The sequence below is a fragment of the Crocodylus siamensis genome, chromosome 1 (assembly GCF_052110815.1).
Source record: "Crocodylus siamensis isolate JL-2025a chromosome 1, ASM5211081v1, whole genome shotgun sequence".
NCBI classification, from domain to species: domain Eukaryota; kingdom Metazoa; phylum Chordata; order Crocodylia; family Crocodylidae; genus Crocodylus; species Crocodylus siamensis.
The window spans coordinates 71650941-71674175 of NC_143395.1; the positions used below are offsets into that span (position 1 = coordinate 71650941).

The 23235-nt window shown below is 44.6% G+C and overlaps 1 protein-coding gene across 1 annotated transcript in view; it reads right to left on the reverse strand.

Annotated features, from left to right (window-relative positions):
* RRAGD (Ras related GTP binding D) overlaps positions 1–16939 on the reverse strand; it is a 37567-nt gene extending 20628 nt beyond the window's left edge. The window contains exons 1-4 of the mRNA XM_090036595.1: positions 16771–16939; positions 6301–6596; positions 5290–5489; positions 4430–4544 (exon numbers count right to left, since the gene is read on the reverse strand). Of these exons, the coding sequence (XP_089892721.1) occupies positions 4430–4544; positions 5290–5489; positions 6301–6596; positions 16771–16924 (765 nt within the window). The 5' untranslated portion in view covers positions 16925–16939. The remainder of the gene's footprint in view (positions 1–4429; positions 4545–5289; positions 5490–6300; positions 6597–16770) is intronic.
* Positions 16940–23235: the final 6296 nt, after the last annotated feature.

Genomic DNA, 23235 nt, shown 5'->3' on the forward strand with positions numbered 1-23235 from the left:
CCAGAAACTGCACATGCCAACACTAGGGGATTCTGCCAACATCGCTAAAGAGACAGAGGCTCTGTAGTGCCAACTAACCATTCCACTTCAGAAACAGGGTGCACAGGGTAGGAGGTAGGCAGTTGTAAATCACTGACATACCAATTACATTCACTCTGTTTAGGAGTAAGGTATGTATACATGTAACTGTGCAACAGGATACAGCATTTAGGGACACTGTTTCCAACCCCTATAGTCCCTCAGTGACCTAAGGAATTGCTCTTCACTACCAACTGATTCCTACATTCTAGGCATGAGTATAATACCTACACAGAAACTCAGACAGACCAGCAACATCTCAGTCACTGAAACAAATGGCTCATGAATCCAACTCAAGGAGTTACGAGTGGTTCAGCATAAACTCTGCTAATTCTAAACTGGCCAGTAGATCCTTAATATAAAGATCAAATCCTAGTGACTGGCCTGGTGCTGACATAAGAAAGGCTATAATACAAGCAAGAAAAAAATATGATTCTGTATAGCACTACAGTATCCAAATGCTGTAGTAAAAGTTCCCCTCCATAATTAAGCCTAGTTTTTTTAAGTGGAGATTGAGGCCAAGTGATCATTAATAAGCAGTTCAGTATCTTTAAATGCACCTTCAGCTAATATCATTATTTGAAGGTAAGCACAATCAGGTGCTTTATAATTATAGAACAGGCTTAAAGCCTAGCACTGTGTGTGACTTCTAATCCTCGTTCTGTGCTTTGGCAACTAACTGAACTTCCCTGTTTTCTCACCCCATAGTGCAAAACTGTGAAGTCTTACCCACCTAGCTAATCATTCCAACAGAAAAGTAAAGTAATGTTAATAGATTACTTTGAAAAAAAGGGCAAAGACAACAAGATCCAATGGCTGCAAATCAGAGCTAGACAAATGTAGATTAGATGTAAGATACCATTTGTTGGCAACAAGGGCTATTGACCATTGGAATAAATCTGTTACTGGTAATCTTTAAATTAAAAGGCATGGCTTTTAAAAAGATATGTTCCAGTTTGAACAGGACTTCATTCAGGGAAGTCCTACAGACCAATATACAGAAGGTCAGACTAGAGGATCACAGGTCTTCTTAGCACAATGATCTATGAAAATTTAAGTGCATTTGAAAACATTGAAAAGAAGCTGTATTACACAGATCTTGGTCACATTCAAAGTAATGTCCAAACAGAATATGGATTACTAACAACCCACTCAGTGCACTAACATTTCATAGATTAATAGATTGTAAGGCTGGAAGGGGCCTCGGAAGATCATCAGTTCCAGCCCCCTGCACCAAGCAGGAATGATAACTGGGGGTCAGGTGACCCCAGCAAGGTGACTGTCTAGTCTCCTCTTGAAGATTTCCAGGGTAGGTGACTACACCACCTCTGGAGGGAGCTTATTCCACAGTCTGACTGTGAAAGTCACACCCTGACAATGAATAAGTTTTGTTTAATGTTGAGCCTGAATTGATCCTCCAGGAGTTTGTGGCCATTACTTTGGCTTTTCCCCTCAGGAGCCCTGGTGGACAGTTGCTCACCGAGCCCTTGATGTACTCCCTAGTATAACAGCATGGTGCTACCAGGTCCCCCCTCAGCCTTCTTTTCCTCAGCCTGAAGAGTCCCAGATCCCTCAGCCTTTCCTCGTACGGCTTGTCTTTTAAGACTCTGATCATACGGGTGGTTCTTCTTTGGACTCTCTCAAGCTTGTCCATGTCCTTGTTAAAGTGTGGTGCCCAGAACTGGATGCAGTACTCCAGCTGCAGTTTCACCACTGCTGAGTACAGCGGAAGAATCACTGCTCAGGTTTTCCTCATGATATGTCCATTGATGCATGCCAGAGTATTATTTCCCCTACTGGCTACAGCATCTCACTTCCAGCTCATATTCATACTGTGGTCTATTATTATCCCCAGGTCCCTTTCATTCGTGGTGCTAGTCAGTTTGGTGCCACCAAGCCAATAGATGTTTTGGGGGTTGCTTGTCCCAAGGTGGGACTTTACATTTCTTGACATTGAACTTCATCAGGTTCTGATCTGCCCAGCTTGCTAGCCTGTCTAGGTCTGGCTGTATCTGTAGCCTATCTTCAAGCATGACCATGCTCCCCCATAACTTGGTGTCGTCCGCAAATTTGGCCAGTGAGCTCTTCACTCCCACATCCAAATAGTTAACAATAGTTGAAAAGTACTGGACCGGGCACTGACCCCTGCAGGACACCACTGCCCACTTCTCACCAGGATGACACAGATCCGTTCACTATGACTCCCTGGGTTCTGTCCTGCAGCCGGTTTCTCACCCACCTGACTGTCTTGGAGTTAAGCCCACATTCCTCCAATTTTCTCACAAGGATATTGTGGGATACTAGATCAAAGGCCTTTTGGAAGTCAAGATATACAATGTCAACCTGCTCTCTCATGTCCAGGTGGCAAATTACCTGGTCATAGAAGGAGATGAGGTTGGTAAGGCAAGACCTGCCTGTGATGAAGCCATGCTGGTTGTCATTCAGAATCTTACCTTCTACAAGCTTATCACAGATAGATTCCTTGATGAACTTTTCTAGGATTTTCCCTAGGATGGAAGTTAGAGGCTGATTGGCCTATAGTTACCCAGGTCCTCCCTCCCGCCCTTCTTGTGGATGGGCACAACATTGGCTCTCATCCAGTCCTCAGGGACTTCTCCAGAGCGCCATGAGTTGTGGAAGAGTTTCACCAGGGGTTTCGCAAAGACTTTAGCCAGCTCCTTCAGCACTCTTGGATGAAGATCATCCGGTCCTGATAACTTATATATGTCTAATTTTATTAACTGCTCATATACCAATTCTACATCGATAGTAGGAAGGCAGTTATTCCTACCGTACTCATCCTCTACTCTGGCATGGTTTTCCTGTTGGTCTGGTGAAAGACCAAGGCAAAGTAGTCATTCAGGAGTTCAGCTTTCTCCTGGGTGCCAGTAACCAGCTCTCCTGAGTTGTCGTGCAATGGCTCCATACTCCCATTTGTTTTCCTCCTGTTCCCTATGTACCTAAAGAAGGACTTCTTGTTGTCCTTGATTCCTGTTGCTAAGTTCAGTCACCATTTCAGACCGTATTATCTGTTCCCTGTAAATGCAGGCCATCCTCCTTGGGGCCCACCCCTAGCTTCCATTGTTTATAAACCTCTTTCTTAAGAGGACAGTGATTTCCCTGTTTAGCCAAGAGGGCTTCCCAGGCCTTCTGTTACCTTTTCTCTGCATGGGAATGGACTTCCTTTGTGCTTCAATGATCGTGTCCTTAAGGAACAACCACTCTTCGTGCACAACTTTCCCCTTCCCTCTTTGGTCCCGCAGCACTTGCACTACTAATGACCTAACCTCACTGAAATTTATATTTTTGAAATCCAGAACTCCAACCCTGCTATCTGATTTGTCTGCCTTACATCGGACTGTGAACATGATGTTTTTATGGTCGCTGTCACCAAGACTTCCTTCTATATTTAAGTTGGTCACCAGGTCGACTCCTATGGCCAGGACCAAGTCTAGCAGAGCGTCACCTCTGGTTGGCCCATGCACCTCCTGAGTCAGGAAGGATTGTGACCAATCCAACTGGGCCAAGAGTTCCTCCCAGGAGATGTCTGGATAATTATAATCGCCCACGACGACCACGTCACATGCACGTGTAGCCTCAGGCAATTCTCAGGTGAACTCCAGATTGAGTTCCTCCCCATTTTTGGAGCTGATGTCAGCCTCCAAGGAGGTGTACTGCTCCTTTACATGAAGATCAATGTCTCTACCTTTTCCCCACCCGGTCCCTTCTATGCAGGGTGTAGCCTTCTATAGCTACACTCCAGTCATGTGAGGAGTCCCACCAGGTCTCAGTAATTCCTACTAGATCATAATGCACACTGGAGAGCAGGAGGGCTATCTCCTCCTGCTTGTTCTCCATGCTCCTGGTGTTAGTATACAGGCACCTGAGTCCCTCATCTTCCTGTCCTGCTGATGGAGAACAATTCCATCAGCTCCCACAACAGTGGCTCTCCCAGTGTTCCTATCTATAGGGTTTACTTGTATGTTGGTCCCTGGACATGTTTGAAATTGTGTATCCCTGTCCCCCAGCAATCTTAATTTAAAGCCCTGTCCAGAATATTGGCCTTCTTGGTCATGAACAGGGACTAACCTTTCCTCATGAGATGGATTACCTTAACAAATAAAGTTGAAGATCCCATATTTTCTATTTAGAAAACTGCTGCTAAACTGTTTATTAGGTCTTAGTAGGGACAATGGCTATCCTCACAAGTCAGAACACCACTGACTCACCTGAAAGTTGGCATATTCTGTACTCAGGATCCTACGCAATCAAATGCTTATGGAAGGGAATCATAAGCACGTTTATAAATAAAATGTATCTACATAAATCTAGAAAGGACATACATACTTACTGAGATAAAGATGTTAAGTAGGTTTTCCAGTGTTGGGAGTTGTGGAATCAGTTTCTGCACCACTTTGCTGAAGGCTTCAAATATAGAATGATCATATATACTTGTCAGATAAAAGCTAAGGAGGAAAAAGGCACATTTACCTTTCAGCCGTATAATGTGAACATCCTAAGCCTTTCATGTTATGGTGTTACAATTTTTTTCCACAAAGTTTGTAGAATATTGCATTTTTCCTGGCAATTAAAGAAAAAATGCATAACTCCAAGAATTTAGTGTTTGCAAAGTAAGTTATGCTTCAAATGGAAACTAATAAATATATATTCATAGGTCCCTAACATGGAACATTCTCAATACTTCAATCATAACTACAGCAGTAGTTCCCTGCATGTGGAGTTCAATGATGTAATTTGCATAACATCTTCTAGAAATTATTTTCTATGTGCTAAAAGAACAACTCTCATACCTTAAAAATCTAGTGGACCAAATGAACAATACAATGGTGTCACCATAACTGTGAAAGCCTCTATGAACTGGCATTCACAAGACATTAATTTTTATGACTGTAGCTTCTAGTCAGGAAAAATACCACACACACATTAAAACCTGAAATCTACACTCTCCCAGTTTGCTTGAGTATGTTATTTGCCAAAATAATCTGCTCTTTCTACAGATATAATAGTCTAATACATATGGCCTGAAGCTAGCTTTTTCTCTTCATAGTTACATCAAACTCCTGTTGTCTGCTATTTCAGTACAACAGGAAGTGATAAACTCTTTACTAGCTAGCCTGATCTTCTTCTTGGCTTTTAAACAGAAGCCATGTTTCAGGCTTTTCCTGCAGACTTTGCATGGCTGGTCCTCACCTGAGGTGAATTTTCTCCAATCCAGCATCTGCAAGGTCATCATTTGTCCTCTGGTGAATATCTCTTTGGGTTTCGATCTTGTGATCATCAGACAGACCATCTACTTTATGAATAAATATCTCAAAGTTGATATCTGGATTCACTTTATATGCTCTGGTCACAGTGAGATGCAGCCTAGCCAGTGCTTCCATATAATCATCCTAGCAAGGGAAAAATAAAGGCCTCAGCCATGTGACAAGAATGGTAAGACAAAAAATAAATGTTATGACATATTTCTAAAGATTCATAAGAGTTCACAAATAGCTTTTTCTATGTTAGCCAGCATGTACCTCAGACTCCCTGGCTCCTCATTGGGAAGTCCATGCAACAACCAGAGACTGCCACGCAACAAGGCAGATTACTGTAATGTTCTGATTAAAAGTTGACCTTCTGCCTCCCAAAGACCCACATACCAAAGTCACCTATTTACATGCAGGGGCAACTTAAAATTGGGCCTCTAACAATCTTGATTTTTGTACTTGCAGTATTTTTGTGCATACAATAAAATACCAGGTCAGAATTATTTTCAATATGGTTTTTATTTCAATATTCTTAGTGCATTTAACTCCTTAGGCCCTTTTCTTGGTTGCTTGATTCTCCTTCTAAGGGAAGTAGGGAAATAGCAGTTGAGGCCTTTAACTATGGTTACCAACTTGTATTCAGGGCAAAAGCTGTTTTTCCTTAAAACTGAATCTGAAAACATGGGGTCAACTTATGAACTGGTTATTTGTGCATTTCAACTGAAAATTAAAATTTAAATTGATCAGTTCTGCCAATTTTAATTACTGTGTTATAACTGGCAGTTACGTTTGCAAGAGCACCCACTGACTTTTAGTGGGACTGAGGAGCATAAGTTACTTGGGGATTTCTGGGAAAACAAAAGAATTATGCTATTTATTCCATTTCCCTAATGCTGGAAGACAAGGAAACAAAGAAGTGGCCTGAAAACAACCTTTATAACTTTTTCTTTACCTGAGAATCAATAACAAATATCAATGCTCCGGTGCCTCTGAAAATCATCTCATAGTCAAATGTAGGGTCAAAAAAGTCAATTTGCCCAGGAAAGTCCCATATCTGAAAGTTAACAAAGGAGCTGTTGGAAACTTCTTCTCTGCAGATCTTATTAGTGCTCTCCAAGAAAAGGGTTTCATTTGGTGACATTTTGTGAAAAACAACTTTCTGAATTGACGATTTCCCACTTCTTCTCAGTCCCATGAGTAGGATTCTTGGCTTAACTTCAGTACTGAAGGGGTCATTGAAATCCAGAACTGAATAAAACATACAATAAAGAGAATGATACACATATTGGAAGAAGTTAACTTGCATTTTATATTTGTTTTCAGAGCATTGGTTTACCTGGATTTATACTATCAAACATCAACAAAAAGAGGAAAGGGACATTTTAAGTTAGACTACTCCCTCCCAAATAATTATTAGAGAAGCTGAACTGTTTTTCATCAGATGAAGACAGAGAGCATGCAAGTCAGGGTATCTGTACAGAGCTGCTATGTGGTAAATCTTCACATAAAACCAAAGTAAGCTTCATGTTTCCCACAAGCTAAAATAGCTAGGTCTCATCTCCTGTTACACTGGGACATATTTTATAGGTGTACATTCTATAAACTAATAGAAATAACTCAGAGATAGGGAATATTTTTTCGTGTTTAATTAAACGGTTATTACTCTTTTATGTCTCCATGTTACTTCTCTTACATGTTACATATGGGTAGCAGCTGTATGATAGTTATAAGTTACTACTATACTGTAACTGGCACCAGAACAGAATTAATGGGGACAAACTACCAGGACTTCAAGTCATTGTGGGCTGAATTTCTATTAAGAAATGTGCTCTATATGCTGCAAATTTACAGGGTGAGCCCTAAATGAGAATTTTCAAATGATTCAAAGTAGTGTTTGTCAGAGGAGAAGAGCTGAGTTGCAAGACCCCAGCAGAGTCTTTCTCCCCCGGTGTAATGCTTTGTAGTGACTGGAAGGACAAGAAGGGGTTGCAAAAAAGTACTTATTTCTTGCCAGTACAGAGGAATAGTCTTTCCCTGCAAGCCCCAGCAAGACCATCAACTAAATTCACAGTCACAATATAAGCATTTCTACTATAAAAGGAGTTTTACATTATTTTGCAACCCAGCAGACTTTCAAACTCATGTAACCTATATCCGCTGCTTTGGAGGAATATAGGATATTAGGAATAAACACATTTTGCCCTTGTGGCTGGCAATGAAGAAAGATACAACAAAGCTCAAAATGGTGTTGCTAAGATAGTCTACCTAGGCCATCATTCCAAGTAGGTTATTCTCCTCTTCTATTCCTGCTGTTGGTGCACCCACCTCCATAATATGGAGGTAAAGGAATAAACCATCACACTTAAGGCCTGCCTAATTAACTGTTCTATCAAAAGGTAAACGCCTGCCTTTGTCAAGCGTGATAGGCATTACCATCTACTTATGTGCTTCACACTCTCTCATATATCCATGTCCACTGGGAACAATTCCTGGTTAAAGCCCAGTGCCACCCCTTTGTCCTACTTTAGATCCTTCACACAATCACCTCTGACATCCTGCCTACAAACCAATGCCATCTGAATAGAGTTCAGTGGTAATCTGCTATTACTGCTGACTTTCTGGAAATACACACATGTTCACACATGCACACACACACCATAATGTAAACATGCTTTGGTTACTGTTATCTCTCATCTTCTTGCCCTACTTTATCTCTTCTAAACAACTGTTTTGTCCTGGCTTTAGATGATAAACTCTTGGAAGCAGGTACCTGTTTTCACTGAGATCTATTATGCATTTGATCTATAAACCATAGCCACACGCACATGAGAAAAGTCAGAAACCTTCCACAAAATTATAAGAAAACAGAGGTAATAAAGTGATCGTGTGATTTTTGGTGTGTACAAGTTATTGTTGATAACTCTAGGCTAAAAATCTTCATTTTGATAAGGAGATGGCTATGCCAGCTGATGCCAAAAGATACAAAGCCAAAATACTATCTGTTTCTATTGAACTCATATAATGAAACTGTCCTTCCATTCACCTTTAATGCACAGCAACTAACAAAACAAAACAAAACAAAACCCCAGTAGCTTTCTATAACAATTAAGAATCAACCTGAAGAGAACTGGCTTTTTAAAATTGGGTTTATATTACAAAACAAAGTTACTAGCATTTCTCTCCCCCCCCCACAACTAATTTTTGAAAACTAGAACATGCATGAATGTATTCGTATGTTACCTGTTAATAAGCAGCTACATTAAAAAATAGCAGGAGAGACATATTGTAATAGCACTGATATGGGTGGGGAAAGATTATCCCATTAGCAAGGGGAAGAGAAAGGTGTTATCAAGCAACAGTTTAGGCTTCACTTATGTTCAGTTTATGAGACAGAATTTTGTGAATCCTGATACAGGCTTCGAAGCTCACAGAGTACTTGCCTAGCGATCTACATCACGCTTCCATGTGAAACAACAGCATCAAATTTGATGCAAATATCACTGTCCTTTTATATTCTCAGCTTCAACAAATTTGAATTCTTAAGTTAACTGCAAACTTTTAAACCTATTGCCAAGATTACTGTTTATGATTACAGGTTCTATTTAACTGGCAAAGGAAGAGGAGCTGTGAGTTATGGGATACTGGAGTCCTACTGTATACCTCTTAACGGCTCTCTCATTCTCCCTCTCAACACTTTTTCATCTAAGCCAGCCCTGAAGGATACCCTCGGCAAAGCACAGGAGCTAACTGGGCTGTTGGAAGATTCCAGTTTAAAAAGTGAGATTTTACTTTACAATACTAAACAGCTTGCACTGCATAGCAAGGGTGACTGCTTCTCACAACAGTGACAAGGTCATTAGATACCCCTTACCTACTTCGCAGAGGCATTCATGGGGTTATGTACACCATTACTGCTCTATATTAACTAGACTGTTTTGAGACAAATATAGTTACGGTAGTAAAACTCCTAGCACCAATAATATCAAAGGCACAAAAAGTATGGCTGTGCGAAGCTTCGGTCACTGATTCGATTTGGCGGAGATTCGGCCTGTAACGGAAGTTCAGCACAAAAAAAACTGTCTATACCCATTAACAGAATAAAAGTTTGGCACACAAAACCAGTCTACACCCATAATAGAACAGAAGTTCAGCATATGACACCAGTCTGTATCCATTATAGAACAGAAGTTTGGCACATACAGACTGGTTTAAAACTGGTAAAACCTGGTCTGCCCCCACCACCAAAGGACAAATGTGAGTTCTGTTTGCTATCGATCTAAACTATGCTGCTTACAAAAAATTGTGTAACTTAGATCGATTCTGCCTTGGACTTTTTGAATGTCTGTACCTATCCTCTGCGTATCTACACCAGAGGAGGAACCAATTTCAGGAAATTTCACTCAGCCATTCTCCCAGGTTTGGAGGATGCATACTAGCAACCAAAGTGCTGTAGCTGAGGTCCATCTCTAGATGTAATATGTCATACTGAAAGATTCTGCAGAGCAGCCTGATATATTTCTTATTAGTACACAACTGCATTTATCAAAAGTAGTTGATATAGACAAGGATACCTCTTGAAAAATGAGTATTATACAAATTAACATTTCACTGATGTCCATGTGCGTGTGTGGGTCTGTACACACATACAACAGAAATAACAACTCACAGAAGTGTAGAGGAACCAATATGAAGAAATACCAGTTTATTTCATAAACTAATAGGTGAGAAATACCATGGAACACTCTCCATAAATTGGCTTCAAGGTAGTGAATTTCACCTAACAAAGATGTAAGGTCTGTTTCTCCCAACAATCAAATCTGTACTGCTTGAAGAATGTGAATGAGGTGTTATTCAACTGTAGTGCCAGGAGGACTAATATACAGACTGGTACAAAATACAGCATTACTGCCACCTACTGGCTCAAAAGTGGTTAGGTTAGCCAGCCACTGATTGTGGTATGATGTTATTAAGATGTAAGAGGCTCGCATGAAGATGGTTCAGTTCCTGGATCCCACAAGCCTAAACAACCTACATCCATATCACCTTGTAGTATGATCTTGTTAGGTATCCTAAGTTTATCAGTATAGACCAGTTCAGGATTGAAAGTTGTCCAAGAAAAAAATTGATGCTGTAGAATGTGATATTGGTATTTCCATAACAGTAACACATCCTTCTTCAGGAATGGGCTCCTGTCCCAAATCAGTAATTCCACTGTTGAAAGTAATGTGTTACAAATAAAACAAACCACAGTTCAAACCATCTCACAGTTTGATGATACCATGTATATTCTAAAGCTTTAGTAATCTTCAATTTTTACACATAAATTTTAAAAGTTAGAAAAGCCTGAAAATAGCATATATTAGATAGATGTTGTTTCTTCAATGTACATGCGATTGTATGTAGCAAAATTTCCAAGCTGTCTCCTTTTAGTAACTGAAATATATATTCGATAATTTTTTATAGAATGCATTGATCAAAGTATTAGTTAAATACTTTCCTTCAAATCTGTACTTTTTTGCATGCGTCACACAGACACACACACACTCTTTAATTAATCAGATTTGTTAGTGAATGCCAAACTTTTCCAAATTGTTACTGTTTCCCACGATTCTTAACTGCTTGCTAGGAAAGAGTGTTCTGTGTTAAGAAACATGTTGAAAAAAATGTAGGTGCAAGCCAGAATAACTGATGAGTATGATGGTGAAGAATTCTCCCTTGCTAGTAGAGCCACTATCATTTCTTTAGTTTTGCCAATACAGAAATGAAGATGTGCAAATTAAACTTTCAGATCCAAGACCAGACAAAACTGCTTGACCTCCTTCCTTTGAGGGAGTTAGAGATTTCCTTATATGTAAAGGAAGAGGAGGATAGGCTGTCTGTCCGCATTCCTTTTTCAAGGGCACTGCCTCAGCCGCTTCCAGCATAAATGCCAACAGATGCATCACTTCAACTTCCCAGGCTAGATCATCAAGTCCTGTTTATATTATATACGTGTTTAGAGGAGAAACACAAACTACCTCACTTCTAATAGTGCACGGGAGGGCAGGGGGGGAAGAGAGAATCAGTTCTCCTTCGTACGTGACAAAATTGATATTTCTTATTTAATGGCCAAAGTTTTATAACGTCATTGAATATAAAGCCAAGTTCACAAAAGTTAACATTAGATGTTAACACACTATTTAATATTAATGTACAGCTGCAACCATAAAAGTCAGTACTTCTACTACTTAGAAGTCAGGCAGGCTGTAGGCTTAGCTCTCTGAAGTTTTTACAAATGGAAATGTTATGTGAATCAACCTATCCAAAAGCACTTTTCTTTTACTAAGGAAAAGCCCTGAGGACATGACAGAATTCCAGTAGTAGTTGCACTCTTGCCTACCAATGTGCCCATGGTGCGTATCACTATCTAGTCTTCACAAGCTTTACTAATAGAACAGTGTATGCAGGCCACACACCATATCAGCTCTCTCACATTACTTGAGATCCTGAAATGATCTTTACAACTATGTTACATGACTTACAAGTCTCTTTCAGAAAGACCATTTCAAGTCCCTGTCCGAAGTCCTATTGCCGCAGCAGCTGCTTTTCAGCAAGGTAACACAATCGCCACCTATTTCACAGGTTTGTTACAAGACTTAAAGCAAAAAAATACATGTAGGATAACATGCATATTTACTCATAGATCCTCTTTAAGTATCAGGGCTATCAGTTTGCAAGTACATTTAAGCACAGGATCTTATCTGCCAAGCCGAATACCAACTACCTTAATAAACAATATTGAACCAAAAGCAGAAAATGACTATTTACTCTGAACATAATGTCCCTGATAAATTCACAATGGTCCCAATTTCCTAGCTTAAATAAGAACCTAACATATATCTGATGTTTTACCCCTCTAATGTAATTAATTAGATCAGTTTTTCACTCTGATTTTAATCTTATTATCTTGGAAGAAGTCATTCTCCTTTGACCCTTCCCATGTGTATTCAAGCACATTTCACTGTGCTCCCACTGTTCTTAATGGGACTTTAAGATATACTGTAGGGTGCTACCATTAGCCATCTCCTCACAAAACACCAGCACTAAGGATGTTCAATGCAAAAAGACAGACTTAACCAGGGGTGCTCAAACCCCAGCCTGTAGGCCAGATCTGGCCCATAAAGCTATATCATCCAGCCCACTGGTCTGAAAATTTGGTGGCAGAAAAGTGGTGGCAGCATTATTAACTGCCACTCCCCTGCTGCCAAATTTCCTGATCTGTCAGGAGGCTGGTGGGCCAGACAGCATGGCTCTAGACATTAGATCAGCAGCACAGGGCTGGAGCAGATTGGGGCCAGATCCCAATAAGATTTCAGAAGGGCCAACTTCAATGAGCTTTGGAGTTTAGTGGGGGAGGTACTGAGGGCCCAGAAGGTAGAGGAGATGGGAGTCCATGAGGGATGGTCGTACCTTAAGGGGATGATCCTCCAGGCCCAAAGGGTAACAGTCATTGTGAGAAGTAAGGGGGGTAAGAGTGCTCAGAAACCCCACTTGTCTCAGCAAGGGCATCCAGGAATACCTGAGGACTAAAAGGTTGGCATATAACCAGTGGAAGGGAGGAGCTATCACCAAGGAGGAGTACTCCTCCACTGCCCCAGAGTGTAGGAGGGCTATTAGGAAGGCCAAGGCAGAGATGGAACTCAGGCTAGCATCCAGGATTAAGGACAATAAAAAGTCCTTTTTCAAGTACACTGGGAGCAAGAAAAGGGCACCAGGCAATGTAGGGCTCCTGCAAGACTCAAATAGTAATCTTGTGACTACGCCAGATGAGAAAGCTGATATTTTTAACAGTTTCTTTGCTTCCGTTTTCTTGAGCAGGGACCGAGACATCCCACCTACCAGAGCTGGGGACTATCTCGGGGATAGCTCTGTCAGGCCTTGGGTCAGCACAGATGTAGTTAGAGATCTTTTGGAAGGGTTGGACATTTTTAAATCTGCAGGACCAGATGTCCTCCACCCAAGGGTGTTGAGGGAGCTGGCAGGGGTCATCGCAGGGTCCTTGGCCTGGCTGTATGAGCATTCGTGGTCATCTGGCCAGGTGCCAAAGGATTGGAAACTAGCTAATGCGGTCCCAATTTTTAAGAAAGGGAGGAAGGAGGACCCAAGTAACTATAAGCCCATAAGCCTCACCTCAGTGCTTGGGAAGATCTTAGACAGAAACATCAAGGAGCATATCTGTAGGGGGCCAGCAGGGGAGATTATGCTCAGGGGCAATCAGCATGGGTTCATCAAAGGCAGGTCCTGCCTGACCAACCTCATTGCCTTTTATGACCAAGTAACTAAATCCTTGGATGATGGGCTCGCCGTGGACATAGCCTTTCTAGACTTTAAAAAAGCCTTTGACACTGTCTCTCACCCCATTCTCATCAATAAATTAGGCGACTGTGGCATTAATGCCTACACAGTTGGATGGGTAAAAAATTGGCTGATGGGGCACACCTAGAGAGTAGTGGTGGATGGATCGTACTTAACCTGGCGAGATGTGAGCAGTGGGGTTCCCCAGGGCTTGGTCCTCGGGCCTGCACTGTTTAACATCTTCATCAGTGACTTGGACAAAAGGGTTGAAAGCACGCTGTCCAAGTTTGCTAATGACACAAAGATGTGGGGTGAGGTAGGCACACTTGAAGGGAGAGAGAGGCTGCAACTAGATTCAGACAGATTACAAAAGTGGGCAGATGAGAATAGGATGGGGTTCAACGTACACAAATGCAGGGTGCTGCACACTGGGAGAAGGAATCCACAGCATACATACAGGCTGGGGAGTTCCCCTCTTGAAAGCACAGAGGCGGAAAGGGATCTTGGAGTCATTATTGACTCCAAGATGAACATAAGCCTCCAATGCCAGACCGCAGCCAGCAAGAGCCATACCTTGTCATGCATCCAAAGATGCTTCTCAGGCCAGTCCAGAGAGGTGATGCTCCCCCTCTATACAACTTTGGTCAGGCCACAATTGAAGTACTGCGTCCAATTCTGGGTGCCATACTTTAAACTGGACTTGATGATCTTCCAAGGTCCCTTCCAGCCCTAATGTCTACGAAATCTATGAAAAAGGATGTGGTCAGCCTGGAGACAGTTCAGAGGAGGGCCACTCATTTGGTGAGAGGGCAGCAGAACAGGTACTATGAGGAGAGACTGAGGGACCTGAACCTATTCAGCCTTGGCAAGAGGAAGTTGAGGGGGGAACCTGGTGGCTACCTACAGACTCATCAGGGGAGATCAACAGCAAATAGGAAGAGCCCTATTCTCCCCAGCACCACCTGGGGTGACGAGGAACAATGGTAATAAGCTGATGGAGAACAGGTTTAGGTTAGAGATCAGAAGGCAATATTTCACAGTTAGGGTAGTCAGAATCTGGAATCAACTTCCTAGGGAAGTAGTCCTCGCCCCTACCTTGGGTAAATTCAAAAAGAGGTTAGATGATCACCTGTCTGGGGTCTTGTGAACCCAGCATTCATTCCTGCCAGCGGCAGGGGTCAGGCTAGATGATCTGTTCAGGTCCCTCCTGACCCTAGCTACTATGAAACTATGAGGTGCCTGGCTAAGGGGGTGCATTGCCGTATCTGGGCATGTGGGGCCAAACTGTGGCAGCACAGGGCCCAATCCAGGCACCAGTCCCATGAAGGATCCAGCCCACGGACATACCCTGTGCCACTCATCCGGCCCATGGGGTCAAAAGTTTGAGCATCACTGGACTTAACTCAAAGAGGTAAATGAAATCAGAAGTTTGGAAATGTGTTGATCCAAAAAATCCCAAGTGCTCTGGTGAGAAACAATTAATTGGATGCATCATGAGTATGGTCTGGATCTCCCAGTACACCATACATTTGCAAGATAACCCCTCCTCCAATCCATGTTCTTCATGAACCACATTTAACTTCCTTGTACATGGAAAGGTAAAAAGACTTTGCAGAGAGTGCTCCACTGGTCCAGACTGTGCTGTGGGGAGCAGATTATTCTGGCCAAGACAATGGGAAGAGAAGCACATCCTTTCTCTCCCGCCCTTAGACTCAGACTTCCTTTGCAGACTCCATCCCCCAAGGGTGCCAAAAGCAATTTGCAAACCGTAGATGTGCTGTCAGAGTTCCTGGGAACCGGGGCCTGCATGGAGGAATGGGGGATCACCCTGCCTTCCAGGTCACACCTGGTCAAGGGTGGGTCTTATTGCTCATTAAGAGTAAAGTGAGGATTAGCCCCTGAAGGTACAAGGGAAGATAATCTCTAGGGAAGGGAAATGCACATCTGTGTTGCTTCCTCCAAGTGTTTTTCAGGTGTTAAATACAATCCTCCAGGAGGAAGCTGAACTCTGCATGGGGGTTTTTTTTGGTTGCTGTAGTGACAGCAAGGGCTTTATTAAGAAATAACCCCTGTCCAGATTCTTTTGGATGATGCATCTATGGCAAATCTTCAAACCAGCGAACTCCCCTCCAGCACAAGCACAGCATTATTTTTTAAGACAAGAAGCACAAGGACAGAGGCTCTTGCTGCTTCAGATGAAGAGAACTTGTTGGCTGGCTGAAGAACGCCCCCCAGCACACATGCAAACATGCACCCCCAGGCCAGTCAACACCTGTTACCCTGGGGTGTTTGACCCCCTGCCCTCCTGCCAACCAAGCCAGTGGCCCAGATCCAGTCCCTAGCACTGTGTCCAGTCAGGCTTCCCAAGTATCTGCAGGCAGCCCTGCAGGCCATGACCCTGTGCACTAAGGTGTGATTCCCGTGTGTTGGCCTGGGGTGGGGAGACAGGTGGTGCACAGTCCCGATCCAGGCAGGTGGGATTGACCTGGCCTTGGACCAGCCCAGCACCCCTTATCTGCAGGGTGGGGCCCACAGGCCCAGCCCCTGGATTCCCGCAGCCTAAAGGGTGTAGCACAGCCGTGGCAGCTCCAGGGCTCCATCTTTCACAGCTGGTGGGCAAGGGACTTGGTGGGTCTGTCCCAAGTGTGTGTGTCACATAACCCCTGTGTGTGGATCACATAAATGTGTGTGTCAAGGGACCATATAACCCGTGTATATATGTGCATCTACTAGGGAACCATATAATCTGTGTGTTTGTGTCTGTCAGGGGATCATATAATCTGTGTGCGTGTGTCACGGGATCATATAATCTCTGTGCATGCGTGTCAAGGGATCATATAGCCCATGTGCGTCTGTCAGGGAATCATCTAATCCGTGTGCTTGTGTGTCTGTCTGTCAGAGGATCATTTTGTGTGTGTGCGTGCGCGTGTGTGTGATATAACCCCCTGCCCCCCAGCTCCAGCAGCCCTGCCCCGGGCAGGAGCAACCAGGGGGAGGGGGAGGCGGCCCGGGACTGACACCCGCAGCTGCAGCGCCCCCTCCCCCCGGTGCGGCCCGGCCCGGCCCGGCCCGGCCCCGCGCTGCTCACACGCCTCGTCGCCGCCGCTGCCCACGTCCCCGTCGGACTCGGCGCCGTCCCCATAGCCCGCCAGCGCCGCCAGCTCGCCGTCCTCCTCCTCCTCCGCCTCCTCCGCCCCTGCCTCCGGCTCCGCCGCCTCCTGGCGCTGCGGCACCTGGCTCATGCCGCCGCGCTGGGACTCGGGCTGGGGCTGGGGCGGGGGCCTGCGGCGCTGCCGGGGGTGGCCCTGCCCGGCCTGGCCCGGGCGCGGCGCTGCTCGCAGCAAGCGCGAGGCAGCGTGACCCGCGTCACCTGATCGCCCAGCCCCCACCCGCGCGCGCACGCACACACACACACGCGCACACACACACACACACGCACGCACAAGCGCTGGGAATGGCACAGCACGAGCACACGCGCAAGTGGCAGATGGGGTGGGAGTACCCCAGCTCGCGCGCGAGTGCACACACACACTTGGCACCAGGGGTGGGAATATCTCCCCCTCCCCCCCACACATACACTTGGCAGGTGGGGTGGGAATGCCCCAGTTCACGCGTGCGCACACACACACACACACAATTGGCAAGTGGGGTGGGAATGCCCCAGCTCGGGGACACACACACACACACACACACACACACACACACACACACACACTTAGCACAAGGGGTGGGAATAGCCCCCTGCGCGCGCGCGCGCGCACACACACACACACACACACACAATTGGAAGATGGGGTGGGAATGCCCCAGCTCCGACATACACACATAGACATACACACTTTGCACAAAGGGTGGGAATAGCCCTACGCGCACACACACCATAGGTGGGGTGGGAATGCCCCAGCTTGGATGGACACACACACACACACACACACACACACACATGCTTGGCAGAAGGGGTGGGAATACCCTGACATGCACACACATTTGGTGCGCGCGCACACACACACACACACACACACAATTGTCAGGTGGGGTGGGAATGTACACACATTTGGTGTATACACATATAGGGCACAAGAGGTGGAAATGCCCTAGCACTTATGCGCACACACACAATTGGCAATTGGGGTGGGAATGCCCCAGTGTGCATGCACACACACACTTGGCACAAGGAGTGGGAATGACCCAGCACACACACATGCACACCCCTCATACCCAGCCAATCAGCAGGTGGGGTGGAAATGCCCCAGCACACATATATATACACACACACACACACACGCCCTTACACACGTGCCCCCTCACACCCAGACAACTGGCAGGCAGGGTGGGAATGCCCCAACATCCTGCCCCGCCTTGCTGTGCCCATGTGTGTGGACCTCGCTGTCTTTAGATCTGGTTCTCAACCTTTTTTAGACTCCATGCACCCCTTGTAGTCCTGATGGCACAGGCACAGGGCCCGCCCATCCTATCCTGCAAAACCTGCAGCTGCAGGGCACCCTGCAGCCTAGGGCCCCCCTGCGTCTTGCCACTCAACACTCCCCCCACCAGCTTCTTCAGCCACTTGCAACCCCCCCACCGCCACTGGCAGCTTCTTTGGGGCAGGGGGCCCCAAAACTTTCCAGCAGGGGGCCCCAAAAATTGTAGGCCAGCACAGCACAGTCATATCTCAGATGCTGAAAAGCAGGGGTGAGGGAAGTGAGGATGCTGAGGTGCAGCCTAGCCTGTTTTTCTCCAGTTAAAAATGAACTAGAAGCTTCACCCATAAGTGAGGGGCCCAGGACTGGATTATGTGGTTTGAGATGGAAGTCAAAACTAAGTCAGCTTCAGTGAAAAGAGTTAAAAACAATCCACAGGGCTGTGAAATAGGAGCTTTGTTACCAGGAGGAAGGAACTGACAGCAGGACAAGGGCTGGCCTGACTGACATCAAGACCATTAAGAAGAAGAGAGAGTTGTTAACACCTGGGGAATGAAGAATTTAGAAGGGATCAGGTAGATTATAATGAGCCATGAATGAAGTCAACAGACTCCCCCAGTGCTGCCTGACTAGAAATGCTGCTGCCACTGCCAGGCAATTGGTTTTAAACTTAAATAGACCAGGAATCAAAGGAGTGTGCAAGCACACCGGTACCCCCCTTCTCCCCCCCAGATCGACCCTTACCAGTGCACTTCCTCTGGATCCACCCTGACCAATATACCCCTTCTGGATCTGCCTCTGACCAGTGCACCTCACTGGATTCACTACTTACCAGTGCACCGTCTCCAGATCCACCCCTGTCCAGAAGCATCCCTGGACAGATTCATATCAACCCTTGGAAAATGCCTGCTCTTGGTTATCCCTTGGTTTTTGGGTGGGTGGGGTTTCACTACTGAAAAATACTAGAATAATTCTGCTGCTGCAAAACATTCAGAAAGACCCCAACTGGTGAGAATGCTTTTAATATTATGGGTTCCCAATATGAATCTCTAGGTTTGTCATGTGAATCCTGTTTGCACACCTAACAGGGCTAACACTGTGTGCAGGACCCTTGAAAGGATCTCAAGATCCCCCAGGATGCCATGGCACCCTGGTTGAGAAATCACTGTTGTATAACCTCATGGTTATAGACTGTACAGGTACAGACAGAGGTGCTGTCACACAGACACAACACAAGCAACATAACTAAGGTCCAGTTTCATCCATGTATAGGCATAAATGCATATTATATATGCATATATGTGAATAATTATTTCCTTACCTGCATAAAACAACACAGACTCAATTTGTTGCCTACTGCTGATATTATTAAAATTCTTCCCTATTTTCATATCTGTTTGTTATGTCCTGTAGCATCTTCCAGGTCCACTGTCTACTTTGTAATATAGTAGTACTTACATTTTTAACAGCGTAGTAGTGCAAGAAGCTACCAAAGAACTGCAGTTAGATCTTGGAATTTGGCCAGAGGCAGTCATTTCAGGGTCGAGTTAGACGTGAAAATAAGGGGAGCTAGTCAGTGTCCGGCTACTATCATTTTCAAGGTTTCTATTTGCAGGCCCAGAATTGACTTTTACAAGCCTTGAAAATGATAGGAGATTTTTAGTTTTGAGGCTGCTAATACTACACCAGTGATAGTGCTGTGTACTGAATTAGACTGCATATACTAAATTAAGTGTATATTCCAAACAAGCACCTGGACTTTTTCCAGTGCACACTAGAATATACATATATTAAAAAAAATCCACCTGTAAATATAAATATGCAGACAGATATCATTCAAAGGCATGCTCGTTCAGATGTCATACATTAAAGATGCCCATATGCTAGTTAGAGAAACCACAGTTAATAATAGTCTTTCTATCGTAAATACCAGTTCCAGAGGGTGTCAAAATACATGCAGCTGAGCGTTGGGTGTAGGAGTCTGTGGATTCTTGGAGATTTATTATACATTACTGCATATAATAGTGGGAGAGGTATAGAACTCTCCTACCCACAACCTTTCCTCTATTATTCCTGTATTTGCAGAAACTATTCACACCTGCATCTCTGATTCTCTCGGAGTCTTTCAGGATGTGCTGTGGCAACTCCTGCTCCATTGAGTTACTTTTCTTGCATGCCAAGTCCTTCTTTCCTTACAGCTGCTTGTAATCCCCCTAATTTCATAAACTACTATGGTTGTCATAGTCAGTTCTTTGCTTTTTCCTTTTCTCACCCTGATCCGGGCTGTTGCTAAATCCTAGCAGTTCTTCTTTCATAATATTTCTGAGTTCCGTTCTCCATCCCTGGTCTTTACTATTACAATTTCCTCCTCCAAATGTCATCACCCTCTTATCAGCCTTATTATAGTGCTAAGTGTCATTCATTCTTCTTTTCCATGCCAACATGCTGAACAGGACAGAAACTAGTCTCTTCTGCTCCTCTTGTCATTTGCTGCTTCTTTCACCTGCTCTGTGGTGTAACTATTTTGCCCTCCTTGTTACGGGTTCTTCTTATGGTTTCTCTGGGATGCCCTCATTTTCTCACACCAGTTACTTTCCATGGTATAGGTTGACATGTCCCATTACCCACCCATCCTCCAGAATGTCCAGGATTGGCACTGACTGCAAGTGAAGGTAGCATACAGGATGTTGGGTCTGGGATGAGGTTGATGTCTGCAGCCTCTGTGCAACCAAATGGCTCCTTTTCGTTTCAACACATTAACCTGTGCAGAAGCTTCTGCATAATAGGACAGCAGCCCACAGAAATACCATGAGAAGAATTTCAGGTGTAAACCTGTTTAAAAATGAAGAAACTTTTTTTAGGGTGGGTGTAGGGGAGAAGGGGCACTGTGGTGAAGGCTTACAGGAAATCAGACCAGAAGCCTGATACAAATATTTTAACACTACCTTGGGTAGGGATGGCCTTGTAAGATTGTGGGAGATCTCTGATTAGAAGAAGGAACTTTCTCAGGCTTCTGGTAAAAGACCATCTATTTTATCAGTTGACTGATCAGTAAATCAATGAGTAGAGAGGGCTAGTGGGCTATGATAATAACAGTGGGAGGCAGTCCAAGGATCAAACTGACTGTCTCAAGTTGCTTCTAGATGAAAAATTATCAAACATCAATAAGACAGGAGTGAGATGTATATCAAGTGTACATAAGCAGTATACTGAGCTAGAATGCAAAAACTTACTAGAGAAGTATCTTTTCCTCTTCAAGCCCCACCCTCCAGGCCAATGTGTCATAAACGATCAATACCAGAAGTCCAAATACTGTCATCATCATGGGACTTTTCCACTTATTACAGCCACTGTATCTTTCAAGGAAGGCTATCTGGGACAAAGCTGTAATTCTAGTAACCAAAATAACCATATAGTGGTATTAGGTGATTCTTTCTCTGGTGTTAGTGAAAATAATGACAACCCATTGTGCAAAGATTGGGTGAATGACAGCTGTGCAAGCTGGAGCAGTAAGTGCATCATACAGCGTGGTGGTCTGATAACAACTATGGGGAAAGCTTTGTGCCTGTGAAGCAGTAGACACACCACAGGGGTACTGAGGAAGCATAACCCTGTGGGGGAAAAGTACCTAAGTATAGATAGGGTGATGTTACAGGTTACCTTTACAGGGGTGACGTGTAGGGGGTGCACATGGGTGCAAGTGCACCCCCTGAGCGAGGCAGTACACCCCCTACAAAAAGGCATCGCCAACACTGGCAGCAGTGCCAGTGGGCAGTCGCCACTTGCCACCCTGATGACAACACTGCCAGCAGCATCTGCAGGCAGTCCACAATCGCCGCTGGCCACCGCCAACACTGCTGGTGGCATCTGCAGGTGGTCAATAACCCCTGGTCGGCACTTGCCACCCACCCTCCCCCTGCCAACAGTGTCAGTGGCATCTGTGGGAGCTCCTGCTTATTGCTGCCGCACTCCCACCATCACCACCATGCCCTCCCAGCATGCCTCATTTATGCCTTTAAACCATCATAAAGGTACTTAAAATAGGAGCATTCACCTGTTAAAGGGTGTTAACCTGTGCTAAGTGTCCTCTAAATATTTTAAAGCTGTGCCAGTTCAAGTAAAGGTTATCTTTGATCCATTTTACCCAGGTTGTTCCAGGGTACTGTTAGTCTGCTCCAGGGAGATAAAATGCTCTATTTTCATTCCTACAACATCCCCAGCTCTTCCTACTCCTTTGCTCCATGGGCAAATTTTCAGACTTCCTGAACTCTACTGCCCAGGGGGTGGTGCTGGCCCCAAGTTAACACCCCCATGTGTCTCCATGGGGTACGACCCCAACACATCCTGCTAAAAGTCATGGGCAATTGGCTTTTAGTGCTGAGCAACCATCTCCCTTCCCTCCTTCCCTCCCTCCCTCCCTCCCCCCTCCATCACTGAGGGCCACTATACCATGTCTGAGCTTCCCCTTCCTGATGGTATTTATCTGAACTGAACTGTCATTCATTTGAAATGACTCTGTCAGTAACCTCCTTACCCAGCCCATGCAGTGAGCCTGCTGGGTCTCAGCTCTGCCCTACTGTGGCATGCAAGCAGCAAGCCCTCTGGGTCTCAGCTCTGCTGTGGTATGACTACTCACTCAACTCTGCCCTGATGCAATCCCAACTCAGTGAATCACATACAACGTTTTGCTACTTTTTATTATTATTGTCCTTTTTTCACTCCAGTCTCTTTATTTCTCTTTACTTTTTACTTCCCCCCCCACTGCCTCTTTACTTCCAAGTTTTTTTTTCCCTTCAAGATTCCCACCCCAACCTGTGGCTCTGGTTGGATCCTGCTGGCTGAAGAATGACAAAAGCCATATCATGGTTTCTTTCAAGCTGCATGCCACCCTCTCCCCCCCACTCCCATCCCAGGGGAGGAAGAGTCCTAACTCCTGTCAACTCCCTTGCTCACCAGGCCCTCTAGTGGCAAGTCACACTTGTAGAGGTATGAGATACCATTAAACCCTAACCTGTGACTGCTCTGCAACTGTTTTAACTTTATGATGGCAAAACATTCCACAGATTTAAAATGTTTTAAACATAACCTGTAAGAGCTCCCATAATTTTAGGACCAAGTGCTGACTGAAAAGA